The sequence below is a fragment of the Talpa occidentalis genome, unplaced genomic scaffold (genome assembly GCF_014898055.3).
Source record: "Talpa occidentalis isolate TD23 unplaced genomic scaffold, MPIMG_talOcc4v2.1 talOcc4.6, whole genome shotgun sequence".
Taxonomy (NCBI): domain Eukaryota; kingdom Metazoa; phylum Chordata; class Mammalia; order Eulipotyphla; family Talpidae; genus Talpa; species Talpa occidentalis.
In genome coordinates this window covers 53,195,025-53,213,184 of record NW_023604972.1, presented here as the reverse complement: position 1 = coordinate 53,213,184, position 18,160 = coordinate 53,195,025, and the positions used below count along the sequence as shown (strand labels likewise).

The window sequence follows — 18,160 nt, the reverse complement described above, 5'->3', positions numbered from 1 at the left end:
TTTAAGTGTACTGCAGGAACTAGTGAGAACTAATTATTCCATGATATTTTGAAATATAATGATGACAGAAATGATTTATTTTCTAGGTTGTTGAGAAATGAGAGCAAAGTGATGTGAGGATTAAAGCTTATCAAAGAAGACAATCAGGCCTTTTAAGGCTTTAGAATTATGGAATTTAGTCACATATATTTGTCTTTTCTTTTTTTTTTTAAAAAAGATTTATTTATTTATTTATACAAGCACTGGGTACAGTCAGAAGTGCGGGAGGTTGAGAGAATTCACCAGAGCAGAGTGGGGAGCAGAACAGCCAAACCGACAAAATACACTGCTGAGGGGAGCAGCGGGCTGCAGGAGAGGTCTGCGCACCATGTGGGACCCTTGCCCGGCGGCCAGGTATCGAACTGGTGCTGCAGATGCTGCTGCTGCGCCACCAGGGAGGCCCTGTCTTTTCCTTTTAAGTATGTGTGAGATGCATTGTGTCATCTCTACTCATGATTGTTTTCTTTTTTTTTTTTTTAACACTTAGTATTCTTGGTCTCTATCTCTTATTAATTCCTTTAAACTCAAGATCTACCAGTTAGATTCATTAAAAATATATTTTTCAACCAAAAAATCCATAGCCAGATTTCATCCTGGGGACAACATGGGACTGTCATACTTATGTCAGAATTGAAAATGTCTAGAAAAGCTATACTCTGCTCACTGATCACTTTATCTCTAAACAAATTGTGCAAATTTGAATCTGCATAATGCATTTGTAATTAAGCATTTCGTTACAGATTTATACACTGAGCTCTGTGTGAGATTTTATTGAGGAAAATAAAAAAGATTTCATAAAGAAATTGAACATAATTAGAAAAGATGACTATACTAAAGATTTGAGATTATATAACTGATAACTAGAAGGCCTGCTGCTCAGGACTGAAATCCTCAGAAAAACAATTGTCAGTGGCAGTCCTTATCTATGATTGGCCTATTCTCTTTGCTAAGATTGGAACAAAGGCAGAATTTAGGGCTTAATTACTCTACGTAAATTCAACAAATAATTGTGACACAGAATGGTATCTCCAGAGAGGTGTTGATGCCAGGGATATCAGACCTACATAGAGAAGGGGTAATTATAAAATTGGAGATAAGGGCACTATTGATCAGACTATATTTTAATAGAAAATAAAAGGTAACCAAAAACAATAATCCGAAGACTCCTGTCCCCACCAAATCAAATTGTTTCATATTTTTGTATCCCCTTTTAGGTGTTATCTTCATGCAAAATAGTATTTATTTATTTATTTATTTATTTATTTATTTATTTATTTAAAAGGTTTATTTATACAAGCACTGGGGTACAGGCCAGAGCCGTGGGAGGGTGAGAGAATTCACCAGAGACAGAGTGGGGAGCAGAATAGGCAGAAGGATCGAAGTACACTGCTAAGGGGAGCAGTGGGCAAAGCAGGAGAGGTCTGCCGTGCCATATGGGACTCTCCCTGGCAGGCGGGAAATCGAACTGGTGCTACAGAGGCTGCGGACAGCTTCACAGTGCTGTGCTCAACCCACTGCACCACCCGGGAGGCCCAAAATGATTTTTATTTATTTTTATTTTTTATTTTATTTTAAACCTACAACATGGATTCTTTTTTTTTTTTTTTCAAAGATTTATTTATTTATACAAGCACTGGGTACAGTCAGAAGCGCGGGAGGGTGAGAGAATTCACCAGAGCCAGAGCGGGGAGCAGAGCAGGCAGAAGGACCAAAGTACACTGCTGAGGGGAGCAGCGGGCGGCAGGAGAGGTCTGCGCGCCATGTGGGACCCTCCTCTGGTGACCGGGGAGCAGCCAGGGATGGAACTGGTGCTGCAGAAGCTGTGGGCAGCTTCGCAACCCAGCACTCAACCTCTGCGCCACTGGGGAGACCCCCCCAAAATGATTTTTATATGGTAATACTGGTAGTAGAGTAATGATGCATGTGGGGCAGAGATTTTGGTTTCATCTCTTTCAGAAATAGGAGTAGTAACATGTCCATTGTATATCTAAAGGAACAGTCTGGACTCAGTAAATTTCCACATCCTTAAAATGGAAAATAAGCTATGGGTTTCCTCTCACTACAGAAAGCATTGCTTTGCTTATGCCTCTGTGCTTCTGAATTCCAACCATATTTAACTACTTTGTATAACCTGAAACCAAAAGATTGTTCCATGCTACATTGAGCATGTTTATATTGCCTCTACTTTATGGAAAGTTATTGCAAGCCTACATTCTTCTTTTACTCCTACCATGAAGTCTTTCTTACCTGACCTTTAGAACTATTTTCTCCTTTGTAGTTTTATGGTCTGTACATTACCTATAGCAATTCATGGAAATACCTAAATTCTTCCCTAAAGTTTTTGAGGACTGTATTATCCCAAGGCTTAACCCAGTCCCAGGTAGAAGTGCCAAGTAGATGTGTGATGTTTAGTGACTGAAGGATATCTTTTTTTTCCTTCTTACAGAACTTTCAATAATGTCAGAGCAAATGTGTAACTTTGTTATACCTGATCATTCATCAAATATTTCTCTGGTGTACCTGCTATGTGTTAGGCTGAGGATATACCAGTAAACAAAATATTGTAGCCATTCTCATACATTTTAGATGCAAAATGAGCCCATAAACATTTAATATATCAGGAAGAGGTAACTGGTATAAAATACACACACACACGGCCACCAAATAAAGGACAGAGGTGATGTACAGCTTTATTTATACAGGCTTGTCAAAAATTTCTTAGTGGAAGGCCTTTTCATGTGTTCTGAAAGGATTGAACTAAGAATAATGCACAAATTAAAGAGTAGAATTGGGGAAAGGAGGAATAGAGAATACATAAACTATGAGGTAGAAGCATTCTTAACTTGTCTGATAAACAGCAAAGAGGCTAGTGTTGGCTGGAGGAAGAAAGGAGTGAATGGAAGAGGGCAGGGGATGAAGTTGGAGAGGAAGCAGGAGTCATAGTGTGCTGGAACTGGTCAAACTTGATAAGAAATTTATATTTAATACTCAGTGTGTTGGAAGCCTTTGTGAGTTTTGCATAAAAAGACCTAATACAATGGATCACTATGACTGCTAGGGGGAGAATAGACTGTAGGGGAGCATAGAATAGAAGATAGGGGGACTCCTGGTGGCGCAGGCAGTTGAGCCCCACACTGTGAAGCTGTTCGCGGCCTCTGCAGCACGGGTTCAATCCCGGCCGCTGGTGAGAATCCCACATGGCGAGGCAGACCTCTCCTGTCTCGCCCGCTGCTTCCCTCAGCTGTGTATTTCCTCAGTCTGCCTGTTCTGTTCCCAGCTCTGTCTCTGGTGAATCCTCTCGCCCTCCAGTGCATCTGGCCTGTACCCCAGCTCTTGTATAAATAAATAAATAAATAAATAAATAAATAAATAAATAAATAAATAAACAAATAAATAAATAAATAAAAAGAATAGAAGGTAGGGGACTACATTAGTTTTCTAATTCAGTATTCTTATTTAGAATATGAATTAGTTTGGGAAAGTGAGTGGTTGATTCTTAGAATATCAAGTGCTAGGAAATTTTAGGCAATTATCTTAGAGTGGATATGATTAAATTTATGACCTTAAGTATGATGTCTTTATATTTTCTCCCAAATACTGTATCAGCTGTTGGGGGTGATGAGATACCTGAGATACGATCTCAACAAATTTTAGTTACATTGATGATACACTCTTAACTCAGCAGCCAATTATGTGTGCTTTTGACATAATTTTTTCAGCTGTCTATGATTCACAATTCATTTCTCATGATGTATGAATATAGTGGATTGGAGTCCCCATATTTTATAAAAGTTTTTATAGGTTTTTATAGTGTTCATTTAGCTTTAAGACGTAATGCTTATGGGGCCTCCCTGGTTGCGCAAGGGTTAAGCACAGCACTGTGAAGCTATCTACAGACACTGTAGCACAATTTCGATCCCTGGCCTACCAGGGAACTACCCACATAGCGCAGCAGACCTCTCCTGTTTCTCCCACTGCTCCTCCCAGCAGTGTACTTCACTCAATCTGCCTGTTCTGTTCCCTGCTCTGTCTCTGGTGAATCCTCTCACCCCCTGCATCTCTGGCCTGTACCCCAATTCTTGTATGCATAAATAAATCTTTAAGAAAAAAAAAAGACATAATGCTTACATTTCCATCTGGAAAAAATCAGGATATCATTAAGTTATGCTTTTAGCTAAAATAGTGACTTAGGGTGGCTATATGGGTTTAAAAAAATATTCTGGAATATATTTCAATCAGATTTGGAGATAAGATTAAAAACAATAAATATATTAATGAGTAATATTCAAAAAAATATTTGAAGCTTACCCAAGGAGGAAAAAAAAGGGAATAGTTTATTTTGGAAGAAAATGATGGGATTGAAAGATTACTATAGTAGAGTTTAAGTTAGCAGATCTCAATTCTCCCTAGCAACTGAGAGTGAATTTTCGTTCATCAGTAGAATGGAATAATGCCCATAAAAGAAAAATAAGTGTTAAAGACCATAACACAATGCTTGGCACATAATACATACTCTATTTTGTATTAAATTGTTGTGGAACTAAGGGAATTGAATGTACCTTTACCAACTGTACCAAAATGTGGTGTTGAGAGTTCATTATAGAAAACTGTAAGAAGTTGACACATAAGGTTAGAGAGTTTTTCAGTTGCAAATTATGAGATTGTTTTCCATTGGACTGTTAAATTTTTTGCAAATTTAATCTTGTTTTCCTTGAATATTTTCATGTTTTTGGAGTTGAACTTTGTTTCTGATTTGTCTGTCTCAAATTCATCACTGGATGCTATTGCAGTTTCTGGGTGTTAACTTGACATTGTGAGTGACCTAGTCTGTTCCTGTTTAAAATATTCCTGTTTGCATTAAGAATCTCTGGCCAGTGGTCTCTTCACCCTGAATTAGTTCCTGATCTACATTCCTAGATATTTCCCACCAAATACCTTGCAGACTATGGTGTGTGTATGTAAAGGAAAAATTTATTTCTATTTTCCTCTACTCACGCTTACAACACTTCAAGAGTAATTAATGTGACTGTGAGTCTGACCACTGATATCACTTGTGACAACAGCTGTGTGGATTTTTCCCTTACATAAGCAATTCCTTATTTCTAGCCTGCAACTCAGTCGAATCCAGATACTAACTGGGATTAGCACAGACTCCATAGATTAAGGGCTCAGTCCCATAAGACTGACTCCTGCTTCAGATGTCACTGTCAAGTAGTGAGTCCCCAAGTAACACACATCTTCTATATGACTTGGCTACAGTCAGAAGTCTTCACACCTCCTTCTTTGGAGTCAATCATTTACTAGAACAGCTTACAGAACTCAGGGAAACACCTTTACCAGTAACTCCTGTGTTACTTCTTTAGTAAACCCTTTGAACTCCATCTTTGGGGATTTTTATGGAGTCATCATCATGGATGCATTATTGATTACCAACTTAATCTTATTCTTAGAAGATAGGGAGTAGGCAATAGGAAATTTCCAAGCTTTTAATCATGCCTTAATTTTTCCTGTAACCAGCCTTTCTCCTGAAGCTACAGAAGAACTTGACTCTGGATGACAGTCACCTCATTAAAACAAAACCTGTTACCCAGGAATTCCAAGGGATTTGAACCAGTCAAAGACCAAATATCAAACAAAACAACCTCCCCCTGCTATGTTCCTAGAACCCTTATCTCAGTAAATTATAAGAATTTTGGATCTCTGTGCTAGGAACAGAGAAGGGGGTAGGGAGAGACAAAATTAATATGTATTTTCTACTATTTCTATGTAGATTTCCCTGATCACCACAATTAGAAATATTCTTCTCCCCAAGATTTCATTGTTTTTTTCCCCATTGCTCTGATTCAGCAATTTATTTTATTTTATTTTATTTTTTAAAGATTTATTTATTTTTATACAAGAACCGGGGTACAGGCCAGATGCGTGGGAGGGTGAGAGGATTCACCAGAGACAGTGGGGAACAGAACAGGCAGATACTGAAAACACTGCTGAGGGGAGCAGCGGGCGAGTCAGGAGAGGTCTGCTGTGCCATGTGGTTTGCTCCCTGGCTGGGGATCAAACTTGTGCTGCAGTGGCTGTGGATAGCTTCATAGGTTGTGTCTTAACCACTTGTGCCACCAGGGAGGCCCCTGATTCAGCATTTTAAAAACTTTGCTTTATGATTATTCATATTCATATCTAATAAGACATTGAGGACTTTGACAGAGCAGAAATGGTACTGAACAAGGCTTTTTCAAAATTAGCAGTAGATATATAGTGTATATTCAATGAGTATTTGTTGACTGTATGAATACTCATTTTGTGTGTGTGTGTGTGTGTGTGTGTGCTTGAGTGAATACTTACAATCATAATATTATTGCATTACATTTTTATCATTGATTTCCCAATATCTTTTCTACATTGCACATAGGACAGTTTTCAGTTTAGGGACTCTAGTTATTTGAAGAGGTTGAAATTTTGTCTCTTAGATTCACAGTTGGCTCAAAACCTTGACAGAAAAAAATAGCAATCACATTCCTAAAAAGAGTAACATCAAGTATTCCATTAGCTGCTATTTCATAGTAGTTCACGGTCATATAATATTTTTTAAAAGCCGTGGTGTGCTTCATCCATGAAAGGCTTCTTGTCCTTCCTTCCTTCCTTCCTTCCTTCCTTCCTTCCTTCCTTCCTTCCTTCCTTCCTTCCTTCCTTCCTTCCTTCCTTCCTTCCTTCCTTCCTTCCTTCCCTCCCTCCCTCCCTCCCTCCCTCCCTCCCTCCCTCCCTCCCTCCCTCCCTCCCTCCTTCCTTCCTTCCTTTCTTTTTTTTTTTTTTTGTAAAGAGTTAAGAAACTATTGTATTCTGGAGCTCACTGAACAGGACGTCCTTCCCCCAGCAGGCGTGCGCAGCGGGCAGGGCATGGAAACGTGTCAGAGGGGAGCGGCCTCAGCCCGGGGCTAGAAGTAGGACAGCTCGTCCTGCCGGGTCTCTCTGGTCTGATAGCTGGCCAGGCACCAGGGTTTGTTTTCGTGCGGGAGGCTCTGAAAGACTCGAAGGTGCATGAGCTCTTCTTCCCCACTTGAACCTAGATGAAGAAGTTCCTCCCGGCTACCAGTTGGCTCTTGAACTCCACGGCCTTGAACATGGGGAACGTCTTGTTCTCCTTTCCTTCCAGCTGGGCCTTCACCTGGTCGGCGATGGCCTGGGTCTCGGCTGTGGCGGGCTGCGTGGCGGTGCGCGCGCCGCACATCATCCTGCAGGCGGGGCCGCGGATTCTGGCGCTGGCGGGGCTGAGGCTCTTGTGTTTTCTTATTGGAAGTTTCCTGGCTTATATTCACAAGATTGTATTACCCTGACTGCTAATTCTCCAAATATACCACACAGGCAACAATAGTAATAGGATCATGGTTTGTACTACATTCTGAGTGTGTGCAAAGATATTCTAATTGGAGGACACTACTTTTTCACTTTGAATTTATTAATACTTTTTTTTAACCTACTCAATGTAGTTGTCCAAATATGTCATGAATTTAAATGTTGACTCATGTAATTATTACTGGACCAATACCTGAAATGCTCTCTGAATCGTACTCTTTTTGTCTGTAACCTAGAGATAATAATCCTACCTATCTTACAAGATAGTAGTGAGGACTGTGGTCATATAGCATCAACCAAAAACATAGGGGATGATAATAAATGTTAATAAGATATTGATCAAAAAATGCTGTGAGAGTGGGCCTCCCTGGTGGTGCAAGAGGTTAAAAGGCAACTTGGGAAGCTATCCGCAGCCACTGCAGCACAAATTCAATCCCCGGCCAGGGAGCTACCCACATGGCACAGCAGATATCTCCTATCTTACCTGCTTTTCCCCTTAGCAGTGTATTTCAGTCAGTCAGCCTGTTCTATTCCCCACTCTGTCTCTGGTGAATCCTCTCACCTCCCATACCTCCTGCCTGTACCCCAGTTCTTGTATGCATAAATAAATAAATCTTTAAAAAAATGCTATGAGATTTGAGCCAATGTCTAAATCTAGCCTATTGCCTCGTGTAGAGTGTGCTCTCAGTACAAAGCAGCTGAAATAATAAGGATATTTACAATATTAGAAATAGCAATGATAAAAATGACAGCAACCATAGCTTTATTTTTGTAAGTTTATATTCATTAAAAGTCTCAGAAACCTGGCCTCCCTGGTGGCCTAGGGGTTAAGTCTCACTCAGCACTGTCACCACAATGGCCTGAGTTCCATCCCCAGTGAGGGAGCTGACACACATGGCACAGCAGACCTTTACTGCCTCACCCGCTGCTCCCCTCAGCAGTGTATTTCAGTAGATCTGCCTGTTCTGCTCCCCACTCTGTCTCTGGTGAATTTTCTCCCTCCCCTCCTCCCACACTCCTATTCTTCTATGAAAAGTCTCAGAAACCCAGAACTGACTTCAGCAGTGAATCTTGTTCTCATTGGCTTACATTTTTGTTCAAAATGTAAATGATTGGTTTGCATCTTTTGCCTTTTAAAATAATCTGAAAATTTTCCACTTCTCCTTCTATTTTTCTACTGCCTTCAACTAGGGAACTGTTCTCTCTTTACTTTCATCAAAACACATATGCTTTTCCTCATTTTTACGTTTGTTCTCAAATTGCCAACTGTTCAAATTCTATTCATTGTTAAAGAATTATCTTATGACTCGTCCATTTTGATACAGAATTATAATTATCATGTAAACTAGACCAAATACTTTATAGATTAAGTAACCAAAATCTAGAGACATACTAGAGACATACTACCTACCCAAAATCTCCTGGGTGGTTAGTCACAGTGGAATTAGAACTTATAACTCCATTTTTATTGGACCATGCTGCTTCTTAAGATATACAGGATTGGGCCTCCCGTGGTGGTGCAGGCAATTGAGCGCCGCACTGTGAAGCTGTCCACAGCCTCTGCAGTGTGGGTTCAATCACGGCCACCTGGGCGAGAATCCCACATGGCACAGCAGACCTCTCCTGTCTCTCCCGCTGCTCCCCTCACCAGTGTATTTTGTCAGTCTGCCTGTTCTGCTCCCCACTCTGTCTCTGGTGAATCCTCTCACCCTCCCGTGCGTCTGACCTGTACCCTGGTTCTTGTATAAATAAATAAATAAATCTTAAAAAAAAAAAAGATATACAGGATTTGAAGTCCATGTTTTCAGCATGGATGGCCATGAAGAGGTCTTCCTTCTCTGCACTATTGATAGAAACTTCATTGATTTTATTTTACATTTAGGACTTATTTATAGATTTCCCCCCCCAAGTAGGTCAGTCTTGTCTCTGTAGCAAGATCATGAGTTTCTCTTAATGGGTACAATGTCTTGTACTTTTTTTTCTAAATGCTCAGTATAGTGTTTTGTATTTATATGATGCTTAGTTATTTGCTTGTTGAATTGATTTGAAGTAAATTATAAGAATGTAACACAGCTCCAATAGCTGTACTGAATTTTGCTTAGCTTTCTTGACTTGGTTCTCTGTTTCTTGTGAAATAGTTTATCTTTGAATATTTGCTGAGCAATGAATTTACTCTGGAGAAAACTTGCAGTGAGAATTGCTGAGGTCCTGAATAGTTTCCCAAGGGTAGACTGACAGGTAGTCTTAAGTGTCTTCAAGTTTGCTATTTGTTTCATGGTGCTATTTCCATATTGCCCAATAACATATGACCAAGTACATCTCCTCTTATATAGACATTTTAAGAACACTATCAAACACCAGAAAATTAATGCTTCTGGGCACTGGAAAATATGCATAGATTATGAATCTGTATTAGGAAATTTATTTATTTTTTTTAAAGAATTATTTATTTATTTATTTATACAAGCACTGGGTATAGTCAGAAGCGCGGGAGGGTGAGAGAATTCACCAGAGCCAGAGCAGGGAGCAGAGCAGGCAGAAGGACGGAAGTACACTGCTGCGGGGAGCAGTGGGCGGCAGGAGAGTTCTGCGCGCCATGTGGGACCCTCCTCTGGTGGCCGGGGAGCAGCCGGGGATCGAACTGGTGCTGCAGAGGCTGCGGGCAGCTTCGCAACCCAGCGCTCAAATGCTACGCCACCGGGGAGGTCCTATATTAGGAAAATAATCCAGTCAAAAAATGGGCAGAAGAGCTAAAAAGAAACTTCTCTGAAGAGGAAATGCAAATGGCCAACAGGCATATGAAAAAATGTTCAACATCACTTGTCATCAGGGAAATGCAAATCAAAACTACCATGAGATACCATCTTACACCAGTGAGAATGGCACATATTAAAAAAACTAGCAACAACAAATGCTGGCGAGGGTGTGGAGAAAAAGGAACTCTTCTGCACTGTTGGTGGGAGTGCAAACTGGTCCAACCACTATGGAGAGCTGTGTGGAGATTTCTGGACCTACTAAACATAGAGCTTCCATATGATCCAGCAATTCCACTCCTAGGTATTTACCCAAAGGACACAGAAACATCAATTCCAAAGAACACCTGCACCCCTATGTTTATAGCAGCACTATTTACAATAGCTAAGCTTTGGAAACAGCCCAAATGCCCAAAAATAGATGACTGGATCAAGAAGCTGTGGTACATATACACCATGGAATATTACTCAGCATTCAAAAAAGATAAACACATGCAATTTGCAGCAACATGGATGGCGTTGGAAGGGATCATGCTCATCGAAATAAGCCAAAAAGAAAAAGAAAAATACCGGATGGTCTCACTCAAAGCAGGAATCTAGAAAACTTAAATAAGGGACCAGGAAAATGAATAACTATAAGAAAGTGAAAATCAAAATCAACTAAAAACTATGAACCAGAGACACTTTTTGGGGGGTGGGGGGCGGGAGGGGAGGGATTGGGGTCAGAATGGGGCATGTACAGTTGTATGGGGGAATATAAAAATAAAATTTATTATTTAAAAAAAAGGAAATTTAAATTTAAGTGTGGATTGCATCTTTCTTTTTGCAAACAGATTCATTTGAAAGTTGAAATATTAAAATATTTTTTGAATATTGAAATATTTATTCACTCACTATCAATGCAAGTATTGTGCCAGTTAGTGTCATATACATTATTAATTTGATTCCTATAAAAATTCTGGGACATGAATGATATTCTCCTCATTATATCAATGCTTACATTGAGAAATGGTGAGGCTGTGTGATCTGTTCATAGTCACATAGCCATAAATCAGCATAGCCATAATTTAAATAAAATCTCTTCATGAGTCCAATGCTCTTTCTACTGTTTATACATATTACAAATAAGCTTAAAAATATTTTTGCATTATTTAAAAAATTAAAAAAATATTTCATACATATGGAGACATACATTGAATTTGTACTATCACCACTGCTCTAACTTTGTGAATTTTGACAATTTTCAAAATTAGAAACCTACTCAGTGATACCATTTTGAATATAACTGTAACAAAGGGTAAATGCCATATTTAAGATACTGCAAGATTTTATTTATTTATTTATTTATTTGACAATCTGGTAGGGATAAGCTATACTTTCAAATCTTTGATGATAATTATTTGGTTTAAAAATAAAACATCAAATATACCAGATCCTGTATCATATTATTAATTCTACTACTTTTTTTTAATTGGTTGGATACTATCACTATATATTACTATTATTTATCCTGTTCAATTGCACAGACCCAGAATTCACTAACTAGGTGATTACAAAAATCTTCTCATACCAATGTTTAAAAACAGGGTTTCTAATACTACTAGGAAATTGTATTTAGTGGTGACAAAAGATCTCTACTTATGAACATAATATTTTTATTATTTTAAACTTAATTATGAATGTTTGGGTTTGTTCTCACTGACTGCCTTTGACCACTAAGATGGAATGTCAGACTCAGCGGAGAGAAAAGCCCTTTTAGAAATTCTGCCTTTCGAAACAACATGTTTGGCCCTTGAGGGCATTATGCTAAGTTAAATAAGCCAGTCAAAGAAAGATAACTATATAGAAAAGTCAGACTCCTGGAAACAGTAGGAGAGTGGTTGCCAAGGATCAGGGCATGGGGGAATAGGGAGAAGTTGGTAAAAGAATGCACACTTTTGCTTGTAAAATAAATAAGATCTGTGGGTCAAATTTATAACATGCTGACTATAGTTGTTAACACTTTACAGTTGAAATTTGCTGAGAGCTGATCTTAAATGTTCTCACCAAAAAAAAAAAAAAAGCTGAATATGACATGTAAGGTGATGGATGTGATAGTTTACTCAATGGGGGATGAATCCTTTCACAATGTGTATATATAATCATTCCATTGTGCACCTTAAGTATTTTACATTTTTTTGTCAACTATACTTCAATAAAGCTGGAAAAAAAGGCATCTCCTTTCTCACAAAGATAGAAATTGCTGCAAAGCTATAAGAATTTGAATTTCTAGGCCAAACTCAAAATCCATATCGCCATGCTTTTGTCATGCTTTTGGGGCATTGCAGTAAAGCAAGAATAAGGAAAATTTGACTTGCTAAAAATGTGCGTGGCTTGAACTGTGGATAAACCTGAAGATGTCTGGCAAGAATAACTGTTTTCTTTATATCACAAACCAACTTCTGCTGGGATCTAAGAAAAGGCAATTTTCTTTTTTTTTTTTTTTTTAAAGATTTATTTTTATTTGTTTATACAAGCACTGGGTACAGTCAGAAGCGCGGGAGGGTGAGAGAATCCACCAGAGCCAGAGCGGGGAGCAGAGCAGGCAGAAGGACTGAAGTACACTGCTGAGGGGAGCAGCGGGCGGCAGGAGAGGTCTGCGCGCCATGCGGGACCCTCCTCCGGTGGCCGGGGAGCAGCCGGGGATCGAACCGGCGCTGCAGAAGCTGCGGGCAGCTTAGCAACCCAGCGCTCAACCGCTGCGCCACCGGGGAGGCCCAAGGCAATTTTCTATTCACATTGTTCAAAGACAAATACTCTAATTATATTTTTGAGCTCTTGCTACCTGAGGAAGCTTAAATTTCTTTGATATTATGTTTAAATAGAATTTCCCCCTCCCCTTTATTATTGTAAACTAAATCTAGACTTTCAAAAAAGTCTACCAGGATGCTGAAATGCTATATGTAACTACTATTTTCATTTGCAACAAATATTCTGCATTTATAATAAAAATATTTAACTACCTCAAGGACATAATTTGGCAAGTTATGGGTGTTTCCAGTGGAAAAAAAATCAATGCTTATATAAGCTTAATAAAAGTTGCTTCAAAGTACATTTTCTGCCATTGAGGTCTAACAGTAGTGCTCTGCCCACTGAAAAACTTCCAGCAGACCAATTTTATCTATTTTCTTTTGATGTGAACACAGTACTTTCCTGAATGTAAGATTTACTCTTTTTTTTTTTTTTTAAATTTTATTGTTATATTCCCCATACAATTGCAGCCCCCCCATTCTGACCCCAATCCCTCCCCTCCCGCCCCCGCCCCCCAAAAAAGTGTCTCTGGTTCATAGTTTTTTGTTGATTTTGATTTTCACTTTCTTATAGTTATTCATTTTCCTGGTCCCTTATTTAAGTTTTCTAGATTCCTGCTATGAGTGAGACCATCCGGTATTTTCTTTTTCTTTTTGGCTTATTTCGCTGAGCATGATCCCTTCCAGTGCCATCCATGTTGCTGCAAATTGCATGTGTTTATCTTTTTTGAATGCTGAGTAATATTCCATGGTATATATGTACCACATCTTCTTGATCCAGTCATCTATTTTTGGGCATTTGGGTTGTTTCCAAAGCTTAGCTATTGTAAACAGTGCTGCTATAAACATAGGGGTGCAGGTGTTCTTTGGAATTGATGTTTCTGTGTCCTTTGGGTAAATACCTAGGAGTGGAATTGCTGGATCATATGGAAGCTCTATGTTTAGTAGGTCCAGAAATCTCCACACAGCTTCCACAGTGGTTGGACCAGTTTGCACTCCCACCAACAGTGCAGAAGAGTTCCTTTTTCTCCACACCCTCGCCAGCATTTGTTGTTGCTAGTTTTTTTAATATGTGCCATTCTCACTGGTGTAAGATGGTATCTCATGGTAGTTTTGATTTGCATTTCCCTGATGGCAAGTGATGTTGAACATTTTTTCATATGCCTGTTGGCCATTTGCATTTCCTCTTCAGAGAAGTTTCTTTTTAGCTCTTCTGCCCATTTTTTGACTGGATTATTTTCTTTGTTGTTGTTGAGTCTCATCAGCTCTTTGCAGATTTTTGTGATCAGTCCTTTATCATTAGTGTTGGGTGCAAAAATGTTCTCCCAGTTGGTGGGGTTTCTCTTTGTTTTTGTTATTGTCTCTTTTGCTGTGCAGAAGCTCTTTAATTTGATGTAGTCCCAGCTGTTTATCTTTGCCTTCACTATCACTGCTTTGGGCGATGTGTCTGTAAAGATGTCTTTGATGTGCAAATCACGTAGTGTTTCGCCTATATTTCCTTCTATATATTTTATGGTTTCAGGTCTTATGTCTAGTTCTTTAATCCATTTTGAGTTGATTTTTGTGTATGGTGTGAGGTAGTGGTCAAGCTTCATTCTTTTGCATGTAGCGACCCAGTTTTCCCAGCACCATTTATTGAACAAACTTTCTTTGCTCCAATGCATAGTCTTTGCTCCTTTGTCAAAGATTAGTTGACCATAAATCTGTGGTTTTTTCTGGATTTTCTATTCGATTCCATTGGTCTGTATGTCTGTTCTTGTTCCAATACCATGCAGTTTTGATGATTATGGCTTTGTAGTATAGTTTGAAGTCTGGGAGTGTAATGCCTCCATTCCCTTCTTTTTTTTTCAGGAGAGCTTTGGCTATTCGGGGTTTTTTGTGATTCCATATGAATTTCATCAATAATTGTTCTATTTCTTTGAAGAATGACATTGAAATTTTGATTGGAATAGCATTGAATCTGTACATTGCTTTTGGAAGAATGGCCATTTTAATAATGTTTATTCTTCCAATCCACGAGCAGGGGATGTCTCTCCATTTCTTTGTGTCTTCTTCTATTTCTTTTAACAGTGTTTTATAGTTTTCTTTGTATAGGTCCTTTACCTCTTTTGTTAGATTTATTCCCAAATATTTGATTATTTTTGTTTCAATAACAAAAGGGATGGTTTTTTTGATTTCTTCTTCTTCAGATTTATTGTTTGTGTATAGGAAGGCTACTGACTTTTGCGTGTTGATTTTGTATCCTGCCACTTTACTGAACTGATTGATTAGTTGAATTAGCTTTTCTGTGGAGTTTTTGGGGTTCTCTATGTATAATATCATATCGTCTGCAAATAGTGATAGTTTGACTTCTTCTTTTCCTATTTGGATTCCTTGGATGTCTTTCTCTTGTCTTATTGCCCTGGCTAGGACTTCCAGTATTATATTGAAAAGCAGTGGTGAGAGTGGACATCCCTGTCTTGTTCCAGATCTTAATGGAATTGCTTTCAGCTTTTCACCATTGAGAATGATACTGGCTGTTGGCTTGTCATAGATGGCCTTTATGATGTTGAGGTATGTTCCTTGTATCCCAAGAATTTCAAGGGCTTTTATCATGAATGGGTGTTGCACTTTGTCGAAAGCTTTCTCAGCATCTATTGATATTATCATATGGTTTTTATATTTCTTTTTGTTGATGTGTTGGATAACGTTGATTGATTTTCGGATGTTAAACCATCGTTGTGCCCCTGGAATGAATCCTACTTGGTCGTGGTGAATTATCTTATGGATACATTGTTGGATTCTGATGGCTAAAATTTTATTGAGGATTTTTGCGTCAGTGTTCATTAGGGAGATTGGCCTGTAGTTTTCCTTTTTTGTGTTGTCCTTGTTAGGTTTTGGTATTAGTGTAATGTTGGCTTCATAGAACGTGTTTGGTATTGTCCCTTCCTTCTCAATTTTTTGGAAGATTTTGTGAAGGATAGGCACTAATTCGTCTCTGAATGTTTGGTAGAATTCATTTGTAAATCCATCAGGTCCTAGGCTTTTGTTTTTGGGGAGGTTTTTGATTACCATTTCAATTTCGCTAATTGTAATTGGTCTGTTTAGGTGTTCTATTTCTTCTTTATCTAGCTTTGGGTGCTTGTAGAGTTGTAGGAATTTGTCCATCTCCTCTAGATTGTTAAACTTGTTTCCATATAACTGTTCATAGTAGTTACTGATTATTCTTTTGATTTCTGCTGTGTCTGTTGTGATTTCTCCTCTTTCATTGATGATCCTGTTTATTTGTGCTTTCTCCCTTTTTTCCTTTGTGAGCCTGGCTAGGGGTTTGTCTATTTTATTGATTTTTTCAAAGAACCAGCTTTTGGTTTCATTGATCTTTTGGATTGTTTTTTTAGTTTCAATTTCATTTATTTCTGCTTTGGTTTTTATTATTTCTTTTCTTCTACTGGTTTTGGGGTTTTTTTGTTGTTCTTTTTCTAGATCTTTGAGCTTCGAGATTAGGTTGTTTCTTTGAGTTCTTTCTTGTTTCTTGATGTGAGCTTCTATTGCTATATATTTTCCTCTTATTACTGCTTTTGCTGCATCCCATACATTTAGGATATTGGTGTCCTCCTTGTCGTTCAATTCAAAGAATTTTTTAATTTCTTCTTTGATCTCCTCATTAGTCCAGTGGTCTTCCAGTAGTGTGGTTTTTAATCTCCATGAGGTAGGAAATTTCCTTGCCTTCTTTTTATGGTTTATTTCTAGTTTGATGCCTTCATTGTCAGAAAAGATGGTTGATATGATTTCAATCTTGATGTATCTGTTGATGTTTGTCTTGTGCCCCAGTATGTGATCGATCCTGGAGAATGATCCGTGTGCGCTTGAGAAAAATGTGTACTCCGTTTTTTTGGGGTTTAGTGTTCTATAGATGTCTGTTAAGCCCAATTGCTCTAGGTTCTTATTTAGAGCTTTGTTTCTTTACTTATTTTTTGTTTTGTTGATCTATCCATTGTTGATAGTGGTGTGTTGAAGTCTCCCACTACGTATGTGTTTTGTCTGATGTCTGTTTTCAGAGAGGACAACAGTTGTCTGATATATTTTGGTGCTCCTTCGTTTGGTGAGTATATGTTAATGAGTGTTATTTCTTCTTGAAGTATTGTCCCCTTGATCATAATGTAGTGACCATTGGGGTCTCTTTTTATCTTTTTGAGTTTGAAATCTGTTTTATCTGATATAAGTATAGCTGTTGCTGCTTTCTTTTTTGGTCCATTTGCTTGTAGGATTGTTTTCCATCCTTTAACTTTGAGCCTATTTTTATCTTTTGTAGCTAAATGTGTTTCCTGGAGACAGCAAAAGGTTGGGTTTTGTTTCTTAATCCAGGCTGCAACTCTGTGTCTTTTTATTGAAGAGTTTAGTCCATTTACATTTAGAGTTAATATTGATATGTTAGCATCTGTATTTGCCATTATGTTTGTCTTTCCTTTGATTTTATTTATTTATTCTTTTAATAACTTTTTTTTTTTTGGCCTTCTTTCATTGTTATTCGTCCCTCTGAGGTTCTGGCTTTAGGACTCCTTGTAGTATTTTTTGGAGTGGGGGTTTAGTTGCAATGAAATTCCGGAGTTTCTGTTTGTCTGGGAAGGTCCATATTCTTTCTTTAAAGAGGAAGGAGAGCTTTGCGGTATAGAGTATTCTTGGTTGGCATCTGTTTTCTTGGAGTCTGTTGACTATGTCCCTCCACTCTCTCCTTACCCGTAGTGTTTCTTCGGAGAAGTCTGATGTCAGCCTGATTGGCTTTCCTTTGAATGTTATCTGTTTCTTCCCTCTTGCCAGCTTCATTATTTTTTCCTTGTCCTGGATTCTAGGGAGCTTTACTATTATGTGTCTTGCTGTATTTTTTCTTTCGTCGTGGAAGTTTGGTGTTCTTCTTGCTTCTTGTATATCAATTTTCAGCTCTTCCTTCACATTTGGGAAGTTCTCTTCAATTATCTCTTTGAATATTTTCTCTGTTCCTACTTCTCTCTCCTCTCCTTCTGGTATTCCTATAACTCTTATATTTCCTTTCCTCATGGAGTCAGATAGTTCCCGAAGTCTTTCTTCATTCTTTTTCCTTCATACTTCTCTTTCCTTTTCTGTTTTGGTTCTTTTTATTTCTGTGTCTTCAAGAGCACTTATTCGTTCTTCCATTTCATCAATTCTGCTTTCATTGCTTTTCCCAGAATTCTTTAGTTCTTCCACTAATTCTTTGATCTCCTGCATTTCTTT

General features: G+C 38.4%; 2 protein-coding genes across 3 annotated transcripts in view; one reads left to right on the top strand and one right to left on the bottom strand.

Moving 5' to 3' along the window:
• The window catches only part of MAPK10 (mitogen-activated protein kinase 10), a 438,482-nt gene that overhangs the window by 96,028 nt on the left and 324,294 nt on the right, over positions 1-18,160 (top strand). The gene's annotated exons all lie outside the window — the stretch shown is intronic.
• On the bottom strand, positions 6,972-7,267 carry LOC119261234 (cystatin-B-like). The gene is given in 2 exon segments (XM_037530498.1): positions 6,972-7,087; positions 7,090-7,267. Coding segments are annotated over 2 exon segments (294 nt in total).